At 40.2% G+C, this 22,486-nt stretch overlaps 1 protein-coding gene across 2 annotated transcripts in view; it reads right to left on the bottom strand.

Annotated features, from left to right (window-relative positions):
* Nucleotides 1–22,049, bottom strand: part of slc4a8 (solute carrier family 4 member 8) — a 44,750-nt gene extending 22,701 nt beyond the window's left edge. For both annotated transcript variants that reach the window (XM_084732747.1, XM_084732755.1), the window contains exons 1-2: nt 21,724–22,049; nt 1,080–1,161 (exon numbers count right to left, since the gene is read on the bottom strand). In XM_084732747.1, the coding sequence (XP_084588873.1) occupies nt 1,080–1,161; nt 21,724–21,762 (121 nt within the window). In that variant the 5' untranslated portion in view covers nt 21,763–22,049. The remainder of the gene's footprint in view (nt 1–1,079; nt 1,162–21,723) is intronic.
* Nucleotides 22,050–22,486: the final 437 nt, after the last annotated feature.

The raw sequence follows: 22,486 nt of genomic DNA, 5'->3' as shown, positions 1-22,486 counted from the left end.
GGGGTCCCTTGACCTCTCATCTAAAGTTCTATTGATACCCCAAACTCTGCCCTTCACAGACATGCCCACTTTAAGCCTGTGTAATTCTGGGCAAGAGCCATGAAGTATGCATGCAGTATAAATGTGCTATTTTCACCTTTTCTGTTCGAATAATTCTGCATACTGGGGTCCATAAACACTTTTGATAAATCATAAATTGGGTTACACTGGAAAACCGAGCTCTTGTGTTCATGTTTATGTGCGATGATGTTAGTCCCCACAGTAGCCATTTCATTGTAGTGAATCAATTTTTTGCATAGAATGGCCCATCATGACCTCTAAGACAATCACAGCTTCAAACCTAACCAACAATACAGTCATTTTGTAAAATGTTTCTCATGTATAGAAAAAATATGTTGATATATGATATAAACCAAAATTACGAACTTACTGTCTCTTAAAGAATTGCTGTGATGTAAAATCTTATGTGAGGTATAACTTAAACAAAAGACAAAGATAGTTATGTGCACAGTTACACTCAGAAACATTACCGTTGACCTTAGACACTGGCAGGTTTAATGCCACTCCAGAGGAGGACAAACTCTGTTTGTTGTGTGAGCTTGGTGAAATTGAGAGTGAGATTCATTTTTTGTTTTGCTGTCCTGCCTATGATGACTTAAGGGATGTACTTTTTCCTAAAATATCCTCAATTTATGTTGACTTCTTTTGCCTGGATCAGTGTGAGAAACTTGAGTTGTGTTCTAGAGAGTAACTGTATTGTAATTGTGTATTGAAAGGAAAATGTCTGAACACTGCAGCTGTATTTGGTGTCTTATAAACTCATGAAGGTTGGTAAACACAAAAAAGGAAAAGGAAATCAAATCAAAACATGGACACTATATATTTTTTTTAATCCCCAGCTTTCAGATGATGTATACAATTTCTATATGACATGTACTGCTGACCTGCTATCTACCCCTAAAGATCACCTAAAGTCTCCCTCTAAAAAAGGACAAAAATGGCTCTATTGTTTGAGGACGGGGAGTGGAAGAGTTAAGTAAAGGGTTTGACTGTGTTTTCCACCTGCGCATGTTACTCACCTTCTAGTTCCTCCTTTTCATAGTGGATGTTAAGTACTGAGCTGGTCCCTCCCTGGTCGACCACCACCTCCTCATCTGGCCTCTGATGGACACACACAGACATGTAAGTGTTAATGTTACTGTCCTTTTTAGTGATATTCAGTGCAGATAATTTGTTTCTTTACAATGCTCTCTGTCTCCAGCAGCCATTTTTAGAAAGTTCAGCTTTGTAGAACACCTTCAGCTTTTAAAGATCATCTATGAAAGGAAGCCTGAAAGGTCAGTATGTCCACAAGTATCCTGTTAAACACAAACTACACTGACACTGTAACAGAGCCACTAATTGGCCAAACTGGCAAAAGCTTTTGAACAACGAGCATCAAATTCCAGACAGTCTATTCTCAGACCGTCTGGCACAGACACACAGAGAAGGACAGGCACACACACACATCAGTATAAACACACACACACACACACACATGCCAGAGGTAAACAGAGTATGAGTCAGTTGGAGAATGTGCTAGGCTCTACTATCCAGAGGAAATCAGATTGAATCAAATTAGCAGAGCGCCACATCCGTCAGGGGTGCTGCTGTTGGCAGAGCACTGCAAGATGTTGGTGTGTTTTACTATCCTAGTGACAGGGCTTTCTGAGAAATACTGCTGTGTGCTCATGTGCAGCGGTAAATGTTATCCGTGGTCATTCTGTACATCGGTCTTATGATAATGAGGGCAGAGTGCTGCAGGAAGCGGCGCTCTTGAGTGGCTCCGCTCTGCTGCAGTGTCTCTGCTTTCAGGATCCCTCTGCACAAGTGCATGCAACTGAAAATATTTAATTTCTAATCTTTGGAAACCTCCCACAAGATGTTAAAGATGGCAAGTGTGAATAAATCACTTCAACCCACTCCTTGTTTTCTGGTGGAGATGTAAACTTTGACACAGATAAGATAATAGACACACAGCTGAATGCTGGATTGTAAAGAGAGGTGACATATTAAAGAAAAAACAACATTAAGTGTCTTAAATTCCTTTCAAAAAATCAGGAAGTGTTAGTTTTTCATTGGCAGTAACTCGATCAACAATCTTTTTAAAGAGTAATTTGAAAATGTAAGTGGCAGCTTTCATGGCATGAAAGATCTTTATAAATCAAGAATCAAGACTTGATTGTTTAACTGGCATAACCATCAGTGCAAAAAAAAAAAAGTTTCAACTGAAAAATTGAATTGCATCGTTGATTTGGAGAATTGTGACACCTTATCAGGCAGACTATCTTAAATAGGAAGCGGTTGTAAATCTGCAACTGATCACATTCCTCACAAACAGGAGGAAGACAAATAACAATTAATCATTTGGGACACTGCAATTCACAGCCAGAACAATAAAACACTCTGTATAAATGCTCACATTAAATAGGTTACAGCGAACACTTAGAGCCCCTCAGGCTAAACTGCATTCTCAAGAAAATACATTCCCAAATACTGCAGTTTACATTTGTTAATAAACCTGTAGGGATACATTTTCATGGCAAGAGAAGGACAGCATCAGTAGATAAACATAACCCTAGATAGCAAACCATTTTATTTCTATCCTCTCTAGCCTGCATACATTAAATTAAGTGGATACCTATGAATAATTCCCACAGATCCTACAAGATAATAGCAGGGTTACAGGTTACATTTGTGTGTGGACCTAACAGCATCTGTCACTCATTTGTACAACTGTGAACATATGTGAGCATAGTATGTAAAAGCTGGCAACAGCTGTTAGCAAAGAAAATGAATACCTTAAACCTATACATAAATCCAAATGGTTGAGGGAAGAACACACACGTATGCAGACACTGGTATATAAATGCAGCTTTCTACATAATAGATGCTTCCGCCCACTATATGAACACATGATGTGTATGTACTGGATGTATTTCTGAGTGTGTGTGGGTGGTGAATGCAGAATTCTCTGGCACACAAGACAAAAATAATTGCCATTTGGCAAAATGAACACCCACTTTTAAAAATGATTACATTAACAGAGCAGTGTGTTAAATTTCTTGAAAAAAAAGCAGTGTGGAAGTGAATATATATGATTAACTGACTAGATACAGAGAGATGGCACAGACGAGGAGTACATGAGGGCGTTACATGATCAACAAAGAAAGCAGAGTTGTGGTAATTTCCTTAGCTAATCAGTTAGTTGCTAACTTAGTTAAATTGTTAATCATGATTCCCTGATTTGATTTTGCATGATGGCTGTATCCTGCAGCAACACTGAAGACCTTTAATCACCGGCATTAAACAATCTAATGGTCCCAATTTAGAGCAGACGCATACATTAGTATTAGTAAGCATTTCAGTTGTGCATGTGAAATATGTGTGTATTTGTTTCTGTGCGTGCATCAAAAGATGTGTGTAGGACCGATGACAGTCAGACTTCCAGGGAACACCGGCCAACAGAGCCTCTGAGACCAACAGTGGCTCATTTGATGACAGGGAATAGGGTACCAAGTTGGTTTACATGCCTTATAACATTTAATGACATCTTTATGACAAGTCCGTAATGTACCATACCAGACTTATAATAGTTCCATGACAGCCAGAGTCGAAACCAAACAAATATGACAGTTTAATGTTATGCTAAACATAAAGCTTAGCAGTTTCTTTAAGTTTGATAATGTCAAGTTGTCATTGCAAAGATGTTGTTGACTTGATAAATGTCAAATTGTCATAATGAATACATCTCTAACAATTTCAAGTTTATATTAAAAATGATAGGATTGACTGAATGACACTTCAAGTTCATGACAGGTGTTGTGACATGGTTATGACAGCGTCAAGACAGTCTTCACATAAAGTGTTATTGTCCATTCAATGCGTCTCTCTTTCAGGATGAAAACTGAGGGGGAACAGTGAAGATATCCAGGCCCTGTCATGCAGTCTTTTTCTGTAATTGGTCAGTCCAGTATCCAGCGGGTACAGTGAATGCAGCACGCACTGCGGCGAGAGGCACAGGGGCAAAAATAATTGCAATTTGTCTTCCTGAAGTGCTATTGGACATGGCTAAGAGTTTGTGTCAGTTTAGTGGAAATGAAAATGTCTTGGCCTATTCTGGTGAAAAACATTACATATAGCTTTTTTTTAAATAGAGAAATATAAAACTCTATGTCTTGTTAATGAGTGTTATTAAAGCTTTTCAGGACATACAACTACATTTGCACTTAAGTACCCTGTGTGTGTGTGTGTGTGTATTATTGTAAGATGTGTGTATGGAGCAACAGTGAGCACTGATTTTTCTTAGTTCTCCTGGGGTTTAGCTGATAAAACACCACACACAGTTTATTGACAAAAAAAACCCACTTTTGAATCATGCTGGTTTCCGCCTGCAGTTATGAAATGTGATAAATGGGGATAGTGCTGTATGTGTGTGTGTGTGCGTGCGTGCGTGCATATCTTTATTTCAGACTGTATTCACATGCACACTGAGGCCCCTAAGCTGTTTTTTATCTTCTGTCTCAGTCCTTTAGCCTCTCCATGCTAAAAACTGAACAGCTAAGCATATTAACACCAGATTGAGATAAGAAGAAACTAATTAGCATGCAGATAAATGTCTTACCTGATTATAAGAACTAAAAAAAGATCAACTCCAACTCCAAAAAGCTGTCTGTTTAAACAGATGATTATAATTCACACAACAGTTGAAAACAGCTTTGGGATCCCAAGACATCCACTTAATTCACAGGTGTGGGTGGCCCGCCACTGCCTTCCTGCCTTCGTTCACACCCTCTCTACCGTAGCAGCCCTGTGGGATTTCTTTCTCTTTCCATGACTGAACACTTCTTTATCCCAAGACAGTTCTGTTCTTTTAAAGAATAAGGCCACTTAATTAGGAGGCCATGCTTGGGCCAAGCTCTGGGTATGACTCATGGTTTTATAATTATGTTTATGCAAGGTTCTGACAGCGGGGGTCCCAGTCTCACACCCAGCCTGGAGTACTGAAGGTGTCAATACTTTTGCCAACATTTATAATGAGGACAAGCTCAGGAACCTTAATGATGAACACTTAACCAAGCTCAGTCCTTCTCCAACTGTCCATGAAAGCACACAAGTGCCATGTATCATCCAATGCTTGCACTCCATTTTGGACAATAAAGGCTGAAAAAGACGTTTCTCAATTATATTCACTCTTCTGGATAACTTTCATTAAATAAATTTTCATTATGCATATATGGGATAAGGAATATAGACATAAAAGATTCTGAAGAGCCATTGTAAAGCTCAGCATGGTGGCTCCAGCTGTCACCATCTTGCCAGGGGCCAGAATCCCCCTAACTCCAGCCTAATCTAAAAATGGGAAAAGAGGTGGAATATGGGTGCAGTTGACGCAGCCAAATGAAGCAGCTACCTACTGGCAAGCTGTGACAATACCCACATGCCACAAAGTGGCCACACCTTTAATTATGCATAGCTTTTTGTGTGTTGTGACAGGACAGCTGAAGTTACGGAGGGAGAGAGCGCAGGGGAGGCGATGTGCAGCAAAGGGCCGAAGTGTGGAACTGAACCTACAGCCAACCCAGAGGACCCACAGCCTCAGGACATGGGACATACCTTCCACCAATGGAGCTACCAGGACGCCCCATAGCTTTGAGCTTTAATATCATTTAAATAGGACTTGGTATTGTTCAAAAATCGGTAATACCAGTACCTTGGCTTTGATACTGGTTCCTGAACAATATTTTTTCCGATACTGATTCCATTTTAACAAAAAGAAATTTACATAACACATTACAGTATAATTACTCATTTTAAAGACGTTTTTCAAAGACCTGGTGGCAAAAAAAAAAAAAAAAAAGCATCATCTTGTCAGCTGGATGGATTATTTTTTGGCACAGAGGAAGTGCTCCCTAACATGAATTTGGACAAATCTGAGAACAAAATTTGAGAGAAACAGCCTGAACCTTTTGTGTGCACAGAAGAAGTCTGAGATTTTTTACTGCAACTACCGAAAAGGAGGGAAAAAAAAATTGCATTCATACTTTTGTTTAGTGTAAGTAAGGTGGAACTATCAGTGGCAAGAGTGCATGGTGCTGGAGCTGGTTCCATGGCAAGCAGTGACAGAGGGAGAGAGCGCAGGGGAGGCGATGTGCAGCAAAGGGCCGACGGGGGTTAACAAAATGCTGTGGGTTTGTAAAACCTTGCTGAAAACAATGTGAAGAGATTGAGAGTGAACCAAACAGTAAAGTTGTAGGTCAGAGAGCTAAATAATGAGCTGAAACTATAGAGCTCTATAAAGGTATTAATAAACCTCTGCAGGTTCATCACTGCGTCTGACACCTTTCACACTGTCACATTGTTTTCACATTCTCATTTGATACACTGTTTTTACACAAATATTGATTATGGCTGCTTTAAAGAAAACAATCCTGCGCACACACACATCCACTAGCTGAATGTCTCCCTGCCCTCACATGTAACCCTGATTCACACACATACACACAGGCACACACAGTGTTATCAGTCAGTGCAGCTGTGGCTGGTGAATTAGGGCCTCTGTGCAGTGTGTGGGTTGGGGGCTCAGGCTGGAGGCAGTCAGCTCCATTAGTACTGGAGCTTTACCAAACATATAGACACACAATATAAGAGAATAGATGAGAGAGAGAGAGACTCTAAAAGCTCTTTGTCCCAGAAAGGACGGTAGACCATCAGATCATCAATTAGTTTGGATCCATTTGGTGTACACACACACACACACACACAAACAGAGAAACGAGGAATCATTCTCTGGAGGCTCATTCAATAACTGTAACTACAGCGTGGGTGAAATTGTGTTTCAAAGAGCGACACGAAAGGAAGAAAATCTTCTGTTAGGTCATATGTTGTGGGCGAGATCAGATTACACTATTGTGCGTCCATGCCATAATATGGTGTTCCTCCTCCTGAGTCCATGCTCTTCATAACACAGTATGAGTCACAGCCCGTGATCTTCCTGGTCACACTTCACTAACAGTACCTTCTTAATGGCAAAATCATGCCGGTATGTGTTTTTTCAACAGGTTAATGGTTCCCCGTCATTCACAACTCACCTCCCTTGTGCCACATTAAGTGCCTCAGCCAATTAAAAGCTCACATGGCACTGAAGTTTGCTCTCTCTCTCTGTGGGTGAGCACATCTGTGACCCTCAAAGCATGCACGTGTGCGTGATTTTCCACTGACATGGCAAATAATTTGTGTTTCGCTGCCTGTTTCTATCACCTGGCAACGGTCCCCCTTTTTCTTCACTCTTCTTGTCCTCTAGCTTTGTATCAGTCACAGTGCTCGGGAGGGTTTATGACTCGAAAATAATTCTCCACACAGATTACTGCCGCTGCACCATGGTAGAAGCGATCCTCAGCTAGAACCAAAATGGCTGCCTGTCCTTGAGTTTCTGTCCTTTATGAGCACATCAGTGGTAGCAACCCGAGGGAAGCACACACTGGAGCTCTCTTGTGGGTGGATATAAGAAATAAAGCGCATGATGCCCTGAGGATACTGTCACATAAATGTATGAGTGGATGCTTTGCTTTAGTTAAAGGGTGAGTTTGTAATATTTAAAGGGTGGGTATATGAGGTACTGATCCATAGCCAATGTATTATCTACAACAGAGGCCGGTCGGCATTTTCACCAGTTTGGAGAAGGAGAAAGGAGTACTAGCACAGAAGCTAAGCAATGTTGTGGTAAATTAAGATTATTTTCACCGCTTTACTTTGCCGTCATACAGACTTTTCTGACAGAAAACCACCATTATATCAGTCAAATATCACTACCTCTAAACCACCAACGAAGTTGCTCGTCTACCACTGCCTCAGTTGTTTGCTTATACTATTGCGTGACTTTGGAGTTTCAAAAGGTTAGCTTGGATTCACTGAGGTCACAAATTAATACTACCAAACTAACAGACCGAGGCAACGGTAGACCAGCAGCTCCTGTGTTCTACAATATAAAATTATTGATTTTGCCTCTGGAGTTTGGTTGGTTTGGAGAGAGTGATATTTGGCTTATATAATGATATGAAAGAGTAGGGTAAACACAGATGTTACTGCTGACACTAATTAAAGTCCCGTTCCATTTAGTGTAGCAGCACCTTTCCAGTGAGACAACATGCACAATAGCAGCATCCCGACACTGTTTGACCTGAATGGCACCTTAATTAGTATCTTTGGTAACATGTTTTTACTGTTTCATGACTGTTGTGAAAAAGGTCTATGTTGCACTAAACGACTGTAACTTTGGGAGATACCAACTTGATTTGAAGCCTCATCCATCTATTCAAAGCAGTGTGTATTTTTTGGCCCATCACACATGATGAGGACTTTAGGCACCCTAATCTAGTGTCTCAGCATGTAAAAGCCAAAAATAGAGAGATGCCATCACTCGCCTACATTTGATAACTAACCAAATACAAAGACGTATTTTCTGGCAGCGCAGATTGTCCCAGAAAGATGTGAGATTCCCAGAGCAGAATAGAATAGTTCAGTCGCTCACAGTGTCCTACTTTTGATGCTGATAAACCTCCCATTGATGCACAAAATGACTGTAGACACAAACACAGGCAGATTCATGCACTGGTTTCTTAAAAGTTTAATATGAAACAGTTTCCTAAAATATAATATATGGACTCATTTAAACATGATCCCTTTCAGTCATCACATATGACCCACTAGAAGGGCATGGTGGTGGCTGTAACTGAAGAGAGCCTGTCCTCGGCCTTTATTTATTTTAATTTTTCCTATTATTTTGCTGTGCTCAGGAAGCTTTACCAACCCAAAACATTGGTATTTGACATCTTGTGTCATTCTGGTACGTTTACCAACACCTCTGACAAAATACTACTGATTCTACCTTAAACTTTATCACTCTAAATTAAGAATTACCAGACAATCTACAATTGTGATTAAGGAAGAGAATTCATCATACATTCTCAGAATTGCCCCTCAAAATGCCCTTTTAACCCTTTTACACACACACTTGGTCATACTGTATACCTATTTAAAGTTCCCATGAAGTCAAAATCAATATTTAAGTTTTTTTTTTTTTTTTATATCACATACTGTATGTCTTACGCTATATGATACTTTGATACCTCAGTATCTGGCCCAGCATGACAAAAAAGTATCTTTGACAGTATTCTTAATGGTATTCTAGAGTTTGTCATTTTCTGGAAAATGCTGCTGATGACTCATCCTGCACTTGGGGGTGTATATTAAGTTTGTTTCCAGTGAAACACTTTCTCATTTTCTTTTTCTAAGACCTCCGGTGTCATTTCTGGAGGCACTCTTCCAATGTTATGCTTTAATATGCCATCAACGTCAAGTGACGCAGTACAAAGAGCTATAAAGTCTGTATTTGGAAGAGCTGTGTGGATGGATGGGTCAACAACTGCAGAACTTTCACCCATGGGACCAGGATTAGTGTCTCATCTGAAAACAATAGACTTCTTTTCAATCGGTTATGAAAGTAACTGACATATGTTACATTACCTACCTGAACTTACTTAAGTAAGTCCCACATAACCTACCTATGTTAGCTTTACTTGTTGCTATATTAGCTGTTATTAACAGACAAAGGAATCAGGCTCTGTGGCCTTTGAGTGAAGTGATTTGTACAGTTTTCTGGTGGAAATACAACTTTACTTGTTGCTAAAGTAGTTAATTGCCAATTGTAGTTAGTCACCACTAGCTAATTAGCTCTTCTAGCAATGTAGCGTGCTGATTGAGCCCTGGGGTACCAGGCAAGAAAACCATTTCAGTGCTGCATGCCTGTTGTCAACCTGGCTTCTGTCAGTCTTAGAGGCTGTGTTCAGTCCCAGTCTGGCTGTGTTAACTGGGAGCTGTCAGTCCATGAGGAGTCAGCTATAACTGCATGGCCGGGGGGCAGATTCAGTACTACTGGCTATGGTAAACACCAATCACTCCCTAGCTGTCTGTTTTTATGCAAAAGACATAAATATATAAAAACAAATAGCACTCTGCCTACCGTTTGACATGCCCAGTTTAAATATTTCAAATTAAATTCCTCCAAACATTACATCCCACTTGCCCATCCTGTTTCACTCAGAAATACATCACAATATAGAAGCAAGATGCTCTCAAAATGCAGACAGGAAAACACAGCGTCTGTGTTGTCAGTGGGCAGTCAGATTTGTTTCGTAATTCTCTCAATCCTGAAATTCTTGGAGATACACGAGCAACAACTTTTAGCAAAATCAGAAGGTACTGTCAAAGTGCATTACAGTGAAACATATTGAACTGGTCATCGCCCTGAACAAATAGAGCAGCAATGATTTGCATCCCGCTCTCCTGACTGAGAGGGGCAATCAATGTGCTCTGCAAAAATGCTCTTTCACTCCATCAGGACTGTGAGGGAGCTCTGAGTGGAGGAACGCTCCAGAGGAACAAGGCCTTCTGGTCACCGTGAAGAGGCTTGAAATCCAGAATGACAACTGACAAGACACACCACAGACATTGGGTAGTTACTCAAAAGACAGAAATGATACTTGGGTCAGCGCATATCGTTGTAAGACCAAAGTTTATCGAGGGAGATTTTCACTCTGTATAAGAACATCAACATTTTCAACATTATAAATTGACAATAGCAAGCGACAAGAGTCCTCGTCTGTAAATAGATTAGCTATTTATTGCGGTCAATTGTTGGTGAATGTAAAGCTAAGCCTGTTATCCTGAAAACAAAAGCCCACTGCTACAAAAGTACACACTATGTTGTTGGAGGCTGCCTCTCTTGTGCCTGCCAGACTCCATTAACATATTGCTCAATTAAACTGTTATAAACATCTGCTTACGGTGCATAAACAGACACTTACTCATTCAGCCAACATTCAGCTTTAAATTTAACTCTAATTAATGTGAAATGGGCAAACTAAAACAGTCATTCTGGCCTGAAGTAGAAATTTTTCAGGAGGATTTCCTTAACATCAGATGACATCATGGTCAGTTTGTGATAAATGAAAGAAGATACACTCACTGGCCACTGTTCAACTGCTTGTCAATGCAGTTATCTACTCAACCAATCACATGGCAGCAACTCAATGCATCTAGGCACATAGACATGGTCGAGACAACCTGCTAAAGTTCAAACTGAGCATCAGAATAGGGAAGAAATGTGATTTAAGTGACTTTGAACATGGCATGACTGTTGGTGCCACATGGGCTGGTCTGCGTATTTCAGAAACTGCTGATCTACTGGGATTTTCACAGACAATCACCTACAGGGTTTACAGAGAATGGTCCAAAAAGAGAAACTATCCAGTGAGCGGCAGTTCTCTGGGTGAAAATGTCTTGTTGATGCCAGAGGTCAGAGGAGAATGGCCAGACTGGTCTGAGATGATAAAGGCAACAGTAGCTCAAATAACCACTTGTTACAACCAAGATATGCAGAAGACCATCTCTGAACACACAACACGTCAAACCTTGAAGCAGATGTGCTACAGCAGCAAAAGACAACACTGAGTGCTAATCCTGTCAGCTAAGAACAAGAAACTGAGGCTACAGTTCACACGGGCTCATCAACACTGGACAATAGAAGATTGGAAAAACGTTGCCTGGTCTGATGAGACTCGATTTCTGCTGCGACATTCAGATGGTAGAGACAGAATTTGGTGTAAACAACATGAAAGCATGGATCCATCCTGCTTTGTATCAACGGTTCAGCCTGGTGGTGGTGGTGTAATGGTGGTTTTTTGTTTGTTTGTTTGTTTGTTTTTCTAAGATTATTTTTTGGTCTTTTGCCTTTATTTTGATAGGGACAGCTGAAGATATGACGGGGGGGGGGGGGGGGGCATGCAGCAAATGGGTCACAGGCAGGAATCAAACCAGCGACCGCTGCAGAGGACCAACAGCCTTAGTACATGGGACGAATGCTCTACCAACTGAGCTATGGGAACATCCTCGAGGTAATGGTGTTTTCTTATGACACTTTTGGCCCCTTAGTACCCGCTGAGCATCATTTTAATGCCACAGCCTACCTGAGTATTGTTGCTGACCATGTCCATCCCTTTACGACCGCAGTGTACCCGTCTCCTGATGGCTACTTTGAGCAGGATAACACACCATGTCACAAAGCTCAAATCATCTCAAACTGGTTTCTTGAACATGACAGTGAGTTCACTGTACTCCACAGTCACCAGATCTCAATCCAGTCGAACACCTTTGGGATGTGATGGAACAGGAGATTCACATCATGGATGTGCAGCCGACAAATCTGCAGCAAGTGTGTGATGCTATCATGTCAAACTGGACCAAAATCTCTGAGGAATGTTTCCAGCACCTTGTATCTATGCCATGAAGAATTAAGACAGTTCTGAAGGCAAAAGGGGGTCCAACCCGGTACTAGCAAGGTATACCTGATAAAGTGGCCAGTGAGTGTATATCACAGATTTCTCCTTCAACCTCCATTAATCCTCCTGATTGTGTTTCTCTGCATCTCCTATTTTTATCTGTCCACACCAAGCTGACCCCCTCTCCTCTGCCCTCCCAGAAGCACTCTGAACTGACAGCAGGGACACAGATCCTGACTCAGACAACTGGGCCTGTCACTTCCAGACCGGGCTCGGTGTCTGAGAGCCAGGATGCCACAGCCACAGGCTACCACCGCCCCCTCGTAGCATTGCGCCATGTGACAGTGCTTCTCTTGGACGGGAGGGGTTAACGTGAATGGATGAAAAGAAGAGGTAATGGTGAAGAAGTGAGACAGGGAAGAAGAGAGCTGGGAAGAAGAGATAGGATGAGAGGGGCGGTTGTTTTGACTGCTTCAGCCCACGGGTAGCATGAGTCATACACACCTTATTCAATGCCACAATTCTCCTCTCCACCACCCTCTCTCTGTAATTGTTTTCTTTTCAAAAAGACTGCTGCAGCAGCAGTTGGTTTTGAGGGTGAGAGACAGTAACATATATTATAATTAAAACTGCAGACTTCTCATTATTATCACTGGTTTTGGTGACATAATGACACAGAGCATAACCCATCATACTCTGTAAACCACGCCCACCAAATGGGGGAAGTGATTGGGGCCTCAATATGCAATCAGGGGCTAAAATGCTAACAAAATTACTTTAGCTAGCTAAAAACATTAGGTCCCAGCATGTCATATGATTATTTTAGCACCCTATGGGTGAGAGAGAGGAAAGGTTATATTGACAAACTCAGTATTGCCTGTAAATCCCAGTGTCACCTCTCCTTACCTTGTTTTTCTGTGAGAAATGATCCCACTGAATGGACCAAAGTGAAATGCTACAACTACAGGATTGAATCACCAGACGGGTGTACTACGAAGCGGGATTAATGGGTCAGCAAGGTATGCTGAGTCTAAAGTCACTTATGGCAATTTATGCAAAACTCATAACCTGGTCAGGAGCAGATTATGTTCTGAGTTTCAGATTAAATCATCTGTAAAAAGTGTTGCTCTTTAACTAATTATTGTCCTAATAAGGTTGTTTATGCGCAGTATAGATTGTATACTGGGGGAAGATGTTAAAAATGAAAAATTGCTGATCTGTACATTTGTAATATCACTGCCTGAAGCCGTATGATGTAAGACAGAAATGTAAGACAATGTAACAGCGGCACAAACTGTATGCATTGTGTTGCCATGGAACCTCCGTTTGGGGATGCAGAGTCATTTTTTCCCCCGTTTGCTTCAGACCATATTAACACTTTAAATTTACACAGGATATCAACCACGCACTAAAATAATAATGAAACAACTACATACCACCTTGAATACTACTACTATTTACTATTTAATGTCTGTTTTCCATCACTGATATTGCAACTCAGAACACTGATTAGAAAGTTAATCAGTCTATTCTAAAGCACTTACATTCATTTTACTTTGATTTGGCCAAAAACTTAAGAGATCTCCACATCTCTGTCATCACAGGACGGTGTCAGACTGACAGCATGTGCATGAAGATTAACTGTTTAATGGACAGTTGACATGTTAGAAATAAACAGCAGCATTAAGATCGCATTCAGTTGATCAGTAACTTTCTGACAGCATTCTTCTTCTCCTGCCTTATTCGCAACAACAGTGTAACATATTCTGTATATTTTCCATAGCTTCCATTAATTAACAACTGGATCATTTTGACTGGCGGCCCATGGAAGAAAAAGAGTCAAATGATGCACTTAACGAACCTTTTATGTGAGCACGTACAGAGTCTGAAGAAGAAAGTCTGGGTTAACAAAGCAAGTTGATAACCACCGTAGTGATACCCTTTATCTCTGACTGGGGGTTTAGGTTTTGTCGAGCCAGCTCATGCAAAGAAAGTCTGGCTGTGTTGAGCTTCCTTTGTAGTACAGCCTTCAGGTAAGATCAACATTTAACCCAGTGGTTCTCAAGCCTTTTCTGGAATGCCCCTCCTTTTAAAGCCGAAAAAGTTCGAGGGTTATGTGGCCTACTACTTCGTGTTTGCCTCCAGATTTTGCATCCAGCAGAGATGTAATCATGATACCTGACACTAAAAGGCTCTCTTGGTAGAGTATAATGCATAACACGTTTCCTCAAATAATAATAGATAATACGGAAATAAGACAGAAAGCAGCGCTCAGCAGTTAAGGACTTTTAACACTTTAGACAGAAACATTAAAACACAATAAAGCAAAAAAGCAAAAAAACAACAACAACCACTTCACTAATGATTAAAACTTCAAACCAGCAAAAAATGACAATTAGGCCACAAACATAAACCACCACGTCCTGCACAGAACATGGTGCAAACACAAACAAAAGGTAACATTTGTGTTTTGGAACTCAAAACAGCTTAATACTTAACAACAATAAATCCAATTGTAGGCTGTCATTGCATAAGGGATAATGCACAGTGAGCATGTCATCAATCAGAATGATTATACAGTTCGTGTCAGGGTCCTGCATCATTATGTTGCTGCTCAATGGACATTATCCTGCCTGATTACATGGTTACTTACCATTACCAGATCGATAAGTAGAATGCTGTAATTGACCAATCAGAATCAAGTATTTAACAAACTCATGTAATAAAATATTTAATACAAAGCCTCGTTTTGATCCAGTCCTTCCTGTTTGCCCTGCTAAAGTTACTACATTACACTGTTAATACAAACTCAACACTTCCTGTATCCCTTTTAAATTAAAACCGCTCTCATCTTTCAGTGGACAGTGCAAGTTTGTTATGAAGTGCTGACAAAACTTCACATTACACTCTGCAAATTTGATTATTGCTGTCACATACTTAATAGTGAAATAAATGTTTTTGTGGTCTTTCGCAGATTATAAATGTAGATGTTACAGCAACTCATTCTGTAAGTTTGGTGAGTGTGAAGACACCAAAAAAATGTTTGTGTCGAGCTGAAAAAGTTTTGGAACTCCTGATCTGGACACATGATATCTAAAAGTTCTAAAATAAAATGCATCCGGATCTGCTGTTTGAAGACTTTTTCCACTCATATCAGCTCTACTGACTGGTCAGACAAAACCTCTGTGGATCTTTCACTCTTACTCAAATGTCTGATTTCAAACCAAATGAATCCCAGTAAATGGTGGCTTTGGGCTCGCTGCGTAACTGTAACTGTTTTAAGCATGATGTGGTGTATTAAGTACTTTAAATCATTAAAGTTGAGAATTACTTGAGAGATGCTTTTAATATAAAAAATAACTTGATTAAATTAGATGGAGTTTTCCATGAGAGATTTATGAAACTACAGTGTTGCTCTTTAAGATACTTGTTCATTAGTCAGAGAGGCGACTATGGATCACTCTGCAACTGCAGCTGATTAAAATGAAAGCTTGGGAGGGATGCCAAATAAGCTAGCTACTGCAAAAGGACTGAAAAAGAGAACTGTTGCAATCTTGTGTTGAAAGCTGAGACATATTTATAATGTGGAGTGCCATAAATTTTTACAAAACAGGAACTGGAGTCACAGCCTTACTGTAGCAGGGCTGGTAGTGTCACTATCAAAAGCTGTAGTTTTTGATGCTATCTCTCAGACAGAAAAAACTTCCTGAAAACATGTATTCTTGAAAACGTAATGATCCTTGCATCTGTTATTATGTACGAGCTTTAGATGGTTCCTCAAACTGGTTTGTCTTGGCTCACTTACAGTAGAGTATTGCGTGTTATTTAACTGTAGTATGGTAATAGATTGTGTTTTCTTGGTTTTGATTTGTTTGTTTTGCAAAGGCTTGCTGGTTTCCAAGCATCTCTGTGTGACATTAAATATGCAGAGAATCAGTGGTGTAAGTGAAGAAAAGGGTCTTTTATTAACACAGTGCTGCTGCGTGTTGCAGGTATACGCTACGCATCAATGGCACTGAAAAGTAGTCACTACTCACTGAATAGAAAGAGGCTGTCGCATGTAATTTTTTGCCTGCACTAGAGAGAATACAGTGTTAGTCAGATAATCAAATTGTGAAGGGTCTAGGTGAATAAACAGCCAATAGGAGATATCAGTGAACAGAATCAAACAGAATCATGACATTCAAAGCACAATATGGACTGTCACCTTGGTCATTAAGAAGCAGCAGCATGGTATTAAATGTAATCTCAATTACAGGACTTAGTATGTAAGATGTTTTTTATTATTAGAAGCATGTCTAGACTCTTTTGACTGGGTGGCCCAGGTGGGGCACTGACTTATGCAGGGTGGCATGAAGCTGTTGTTGTTTTTGAGACTAGCATTAAGGGAACTACATACAACATCTCATTATTCAATCCTGTGCTGGAAAATTCTAGTAAATAAAAATGAATAAATAAAAGTAGATAACATACATAAGAAAACAAATTAAATTCAAAAATACTTGTCAAACAGTTAGCTGAAACTAAGGTCCCACCTCTGACCAGACAGATAGCCAATCATACCTACGGATAATGGGGTGACACTTGGGGTGTCCAGTCAGACTTCAGGGGTGGTCACTGCCCCACCTAGAAACACCCGTTTATTATTTGAATCATTACATTCATTGGGTCGTAAATATCTGTGAATTGACATACTGACCACTTTCTTAAAGAGTTGCTCCTGATTAATTATGAATCAGCCACAGAGCAGCACAGAACTAATAACAATTCATTAATTACTCATTACTTTTCCCTTTTGGACCCCCTTGTAAAGTGGTACATCATAGTTACTGACTAGTCTTCAGTTATTTTAGAGTATGACAAGACGCTACTGAGTTTAAACTGAGGAATTCACAATTAGTTCTTTGTTAACGAACCCAGGGACAGCAGGATTCTTGAAAATTCTTTGAACTGTCACATTCAGACCACATATATATTAATATTTACACCCATTAATTAGTCATGCTGACACCTTGACTCAATCCCCAGAGGGGTAAAATGTCAAAGATGTGTGGAATAACAATAACTGCAAGATAAATAACCCTGGAAAAAAAACAAAGAAAAAAAAAAAACCTGTCCAGGCAAAATCAGTAGCCAACGGTGAGTCAACACAGACAATAGAGGCACATGGGTTATACCCACTGAGTGATAAAAAGACAACTGAGTGAGGTGTTAGTGTTCAGTTTTAATGCCACAAAAACAAAAAATGCATGTAGTAGGCGCTGGCGCTGTTCTGTGACTGACTGAACAAAAAAAATCAGAGGTATCAAGATTTTCCTGATTTGTTCCACACACTTATTTATTTACTAGTGAAGGATTGCTAATGTGTTTTCATGACCTTCACTCTGTGTTCATTCACCTCCACCTTAGAAAGGCTCATGTGACCCTGGTTTCTATACTGCTGGCCCCTGAGCAGCTCTTAACTAGGAGCACCAGAGGTGAAAACTAATTACTTTATTTACTTAAAGGTCCAGTGCAGTAGATTCTGTGATTTGGACATTGTATTTGGCCTCATTGTGATTTAAATGATATTTTGATTAATTGTGCAGCCCTAAAAACATATGATAAACCCCAAAACATGACGTATCACGATAAAATTATCTATGTATACTATAAAATGTATTACTATATATGAGACTACTCAGTAGTATATTGTGTAATAGAGCTGAGACAATTAATTGATCAGGCAATTAGTCCATTAACAAAAAAGTAATTTTAAATTATTTTGATAATCAAAAATGGTAAACACGGGGGCACCTGGATAGCTCAGTTGGTAGAGCATGTGCCCCGAGGCTGTGAGTCCTCTGCAGCAGCCGTGGGTTTGACTCCCACCCATGGTCCTTTGCTGCATGTCATCCCCCACTCTCTCTCCCCATTTCCTGTCACGTCTTCAGCTGTCCTGTCATTAAAGGCATAAAATGCCCAAAAATATATATATAACAATGCCAAACATTCTCAGCTTCAAGGTTGTAAGTATTGTTTATCTATTTATTTGAGTTTTGGACTGATGGTCGGACAAAACAAGGACTGTAGAGACATCACCTCAAGCTTTAAGAACTTCTAATGGGCATTTCTTAGAAGTTTCTGACATTTTATAAAGCAAATGATTCATCAAGAACTAATCAATTATGAAAACAATCATTGGTGCCCTGGTGTCTGTGTATTGATGCTGCAAAGTGCTGCTTACAAATCAAAACACATCAATAATTTAACATTGTGTGAGGATGCAGCTGTGGATAGGTGTCTATGCAGAGGGGCACCTTTCCACAGCTGAATCTTCATATTGTTGTTTTTACTCAGCCAAATGATCTGAGGATCTTTCCCACTATACTTTGGACACCTCAACAGTGTTTTGGCAAACATGGTCAACAGGTTTTTAGGTGAAGAGTATAATAATGCAAAGATCCCTGTCCATGTTGACTGACCAGACCGCCACAGAAATGGTGGAGAGTCAAACTGGCATCACCCTAAAGTTTGAAGAGTGAGGCTCTTAGACAATCTCCCCTCCCAGTCTGAAAGCTGTCTAATCATATCAGAGACTTCCCAGCTCACCTCTGGCTCTTCTGTCTCCATCTGTCTCCTGCCCACAGACTGGATGTTGTTATTATTATTATACTCTGTTGGAGTGGGCTCAGCCCTTAAAGCCAGGGCTTCTCAAATAGGGGTCCGGGGGGTCTGTGATACGTTTTCAGATTAATCTATTCATAACTATAACATGTACAATTAAAATGTCTGAAAAACACAAGGCATATGTTATATGTTTTGTTGAACTGTGTATTTACATTATCACAAATCTTTCCAACAGTGGTCAAAATCAGAGAAATACATTATTATTATTCAAGGTAACAGTGCGTCTTAATGTGAGAGAGACCCTTAGTGGTATGTTTAAATAACACTGATATTAAAAAAATGTGTGTATTTTCAAAAGGCTTCATAGTTCAACATATAATATTTAAATTTTTATATCCAAAATAGTTCAAAGATTACACTCAAACGCTCTGTAACTCTCTAAAATAATTAAAAGGCACATTTTATTTCAATGTATGCACTAAGAGGAAAACATACACTCTTGATGTGTGTGTGTGTGTGTGTGTGTGTGTGTGTGTGTGTGTGTGTGTGTGTGTGTGTGTGTGTGTGTGTGTTATGGATATTCTGTGTTGACATGGCAGAAGTTTTTTAGTTTACAGAGGGTCTGTTTGTACCTGGGTCCAAGAGGGCATGATTAATAAGAGACTGGTGCTCGTCTGGTGTAATTCAAGTCTCCTACAGTCACAACATGCCAAGCTGCCTTGAAAGACGTTATTTACATTATGTTTTTAGCCTAAGTCTTCACTGTAGATCCTTAGCTTGAGCCACATTTTCATGTGCATGCACACTGTCTGAACTGGGTGTGTGTGGTGTGACAGTGTGCGCATGCAAGTGAAAGACATGTCATGGCTTCAGGAGACTTGGATTATGCCAGAAGAGCAGTATGAAGGCATTTTATTTTATTTATTTATTTATTTATTTGTTTTTTGGATTGTTTTTCCATTTGAAAACTGGTCACTATTCACTCAAATTGTTTAGGAGATTCTGCGACTCTGTTTTCCTGTGAAACTCCAGCACTGTTTTGTGGACTAATAAACTAAATCAGACCTTCAGTCGGCACAAGGGTGAGTAGATAATGACTGAATTTTCATTTTTGGATGAACTATCCCTTTAGGTTATGAAAAAACTACTTGGCCAGGTTTAGGAAAAAATTACAGTTTTACTCTGCCATGACGGTGTAAATAACTATACCTGCAATTTATATCCTGAGTGTAAACACCATTGTTGGCCATGGACATCTGGGTGCTTGTCTCTGTCATGCTGGACTACATTGACCCAGGTGTAAACAGCTACATTGGCTTTTCCAGCCCAGGTGCAAATAGGTACGCTGGCTGTTCTAACCCAGGTGTAAATAGCATCTGCCATATTTTAATAAATTTCTCATACATTTTTTGGTATCACTAATAAAACATAACAAGCCGTACTTTGTATTTAATTAAACAACTAGAAATGTGTTTTTTTTTAATTGACAGTATTAGATCCTTTATTGGACTCTTGTTAGACTTTATTAAAGGGTAATCAGGGACACATTACAACATAATCGTACTGTAAACTTAAGTGTATTTTTCCCCAGTTTTAGACCTTTATTAGACTTTATTAGAGGACAATTAGAGACATGTTATTTCTGCTTTCCCCCTAACTTAATACTAAGTACAGCTTGTTATGTCTTATTCATTTACCGTTAATTAAAATATGACCCTAAGTAGACATGTAAAAAAAAAAAAGGGTAAGTGAAATTATTCCAAAGGACATGCATGATATTTTCTATCTTGTGAGGAGTCCTTAGCTGAGAAAAAATGACAACCTCTGCTTAAAGCTGTGACACTGCATGCCATGGTAGGCAGCTATAATCAAGCTATACAAACACAACTACATCTGCATGCGAGCTTGAATAAACAACCCTGAGCGCTGGTGTGTTCAATGGTCCATTTGTCCTAACTGGTACCTCCTTTACCTGTGTCTCATCAGGTGACCGCGGATGTGATAATGGATCACACATCAACAGGACATAGAGGATCGAGCCATTTTCTCCTTCAAACCTCACTTGACCACAGGCTGCCCTCCCCCTGCAGGATTGGCTAATAACGATCATGTATGGACCCTCAGCACCGTATGGTGTAAGGATGGCGTCAAGGTCATTTCAGGGTAACTGTGAAAATAACACGCCGTCTGAGCAAGAGCCATGTGAAAACTGTCCCATTCCTGTTATTCCTCTGATACTCACGGCTTCAGGACGAGCAGTGGACATTTTAATGAGCTCTGTGTTTAAAAATGTATCGGCATTTGATCAATAATCTGCTGCAATCCCACATTAATGTGACCACAACACACGCATGTGACAGAATAACTCAGATTTCTCAGTGCATTGCAATGTGATACGCTCTCAACTACACGTGTTAGCACCTCAGAATAACAATATCAACAACAACCTCCGCATACGGCACCATTCTGCAGGGAAACACCAATATAACTTCCTAGAATAACATTTATTAAACAAAATGTGCAGAAAAAACAGTAAATATGCAACTTGCGGCGCATGCATGGGAAAATACAACAGTGGAAAACAGGTGTGATTATTTCTGACATTAAATAGTTCGTAAAATATCACACAGCAGCAATTTATGGGTTTCAAACTGAGGGTTACAGTTGTTGGCTCTTGTGTACAGGCTGCTCTGTCAAAGCACCGCGCCGTGCATTAGACATTTAAAGGGCACTTTACCTGGTAGCTCAGGATGCTCTCCGGGTCGGTGACAGGCATGCTCCTGGCCTCTGGGTGCACCTGCTCAAGTGTTGGCGGAGTGTAAAGGTGAGACTCTCTCAGGGGCTGATGATCAGCCTCTCAGCAGCGCTGTCTTGTCTTTCTCAGGACGTTTTAAGAAGCAGTCAGTCACGAGCTGGCGGTCACAACAGCTACTTCTGTTTCTGCGGACATGTTGCGTGTAAACATCTCGTCCAGATGAGGAAAACGGTGGAAATTATAATTTTTTTTTTTGCCCCCCCCCTTATTATGATGATTTCCCGGCCGCGCTTCCAGCTCCCCTCCCTCCTCCCTCCTGCCTGGCTGAGGGGAGCAGGATGCAGAGAGCATCACTGCAGCCTCAGCCAATCAGAGCGCAGAGGAGCACAACGGGCTGCGACGCACTGCTGCTACCCAACACAATAAAGCCAAGACTATTATAGACTTATAGAGCGACGTCACTCTATACAATATACAGCTTCTTCTCACGTTCCAGCTGCTAAGATGTGCTGCAAATAGTTAAGCTGTTGTTTTCATTTTAGGTTCATTGGGCACCGACATATTTCACTCTGAGCACATCTGCTATCAGCAGGACTACATACATGCTGACAAACGTCAAAATTCAGAGAAAAGTCAATTTTTAGTTATGACTCATTTTCTTCGCTTTTTTAATTTATTGATGAAAAAACTTTTACTAAAGACAAATATATTTGTCTCAACAGCTGCAAAAGTTTGCATCAATCTT

This window comes from Lutjanus erythropterus, chromosome 2, assembly GCF_056507025.1.
Source record: "Lutjanus erythropterus isolate fLutEry1 chromosome 2, fLutEry1.hap2, whole genome shotgun sequence".
In the NCBI taxonomy this organism is placed as follows: domain Eukaryota; kingdom Metazoa; phylum Chordata; class Actinopteri; order Lutjaniformes; family Lutjanidae; genus Lutjanus; species Lutjanus erythropterus.
The sequence above is the reverse complement of the archived record's forward strand: the minus strand, read 5'-3'. Positions and strand labels throughout refer to the sequence as shown.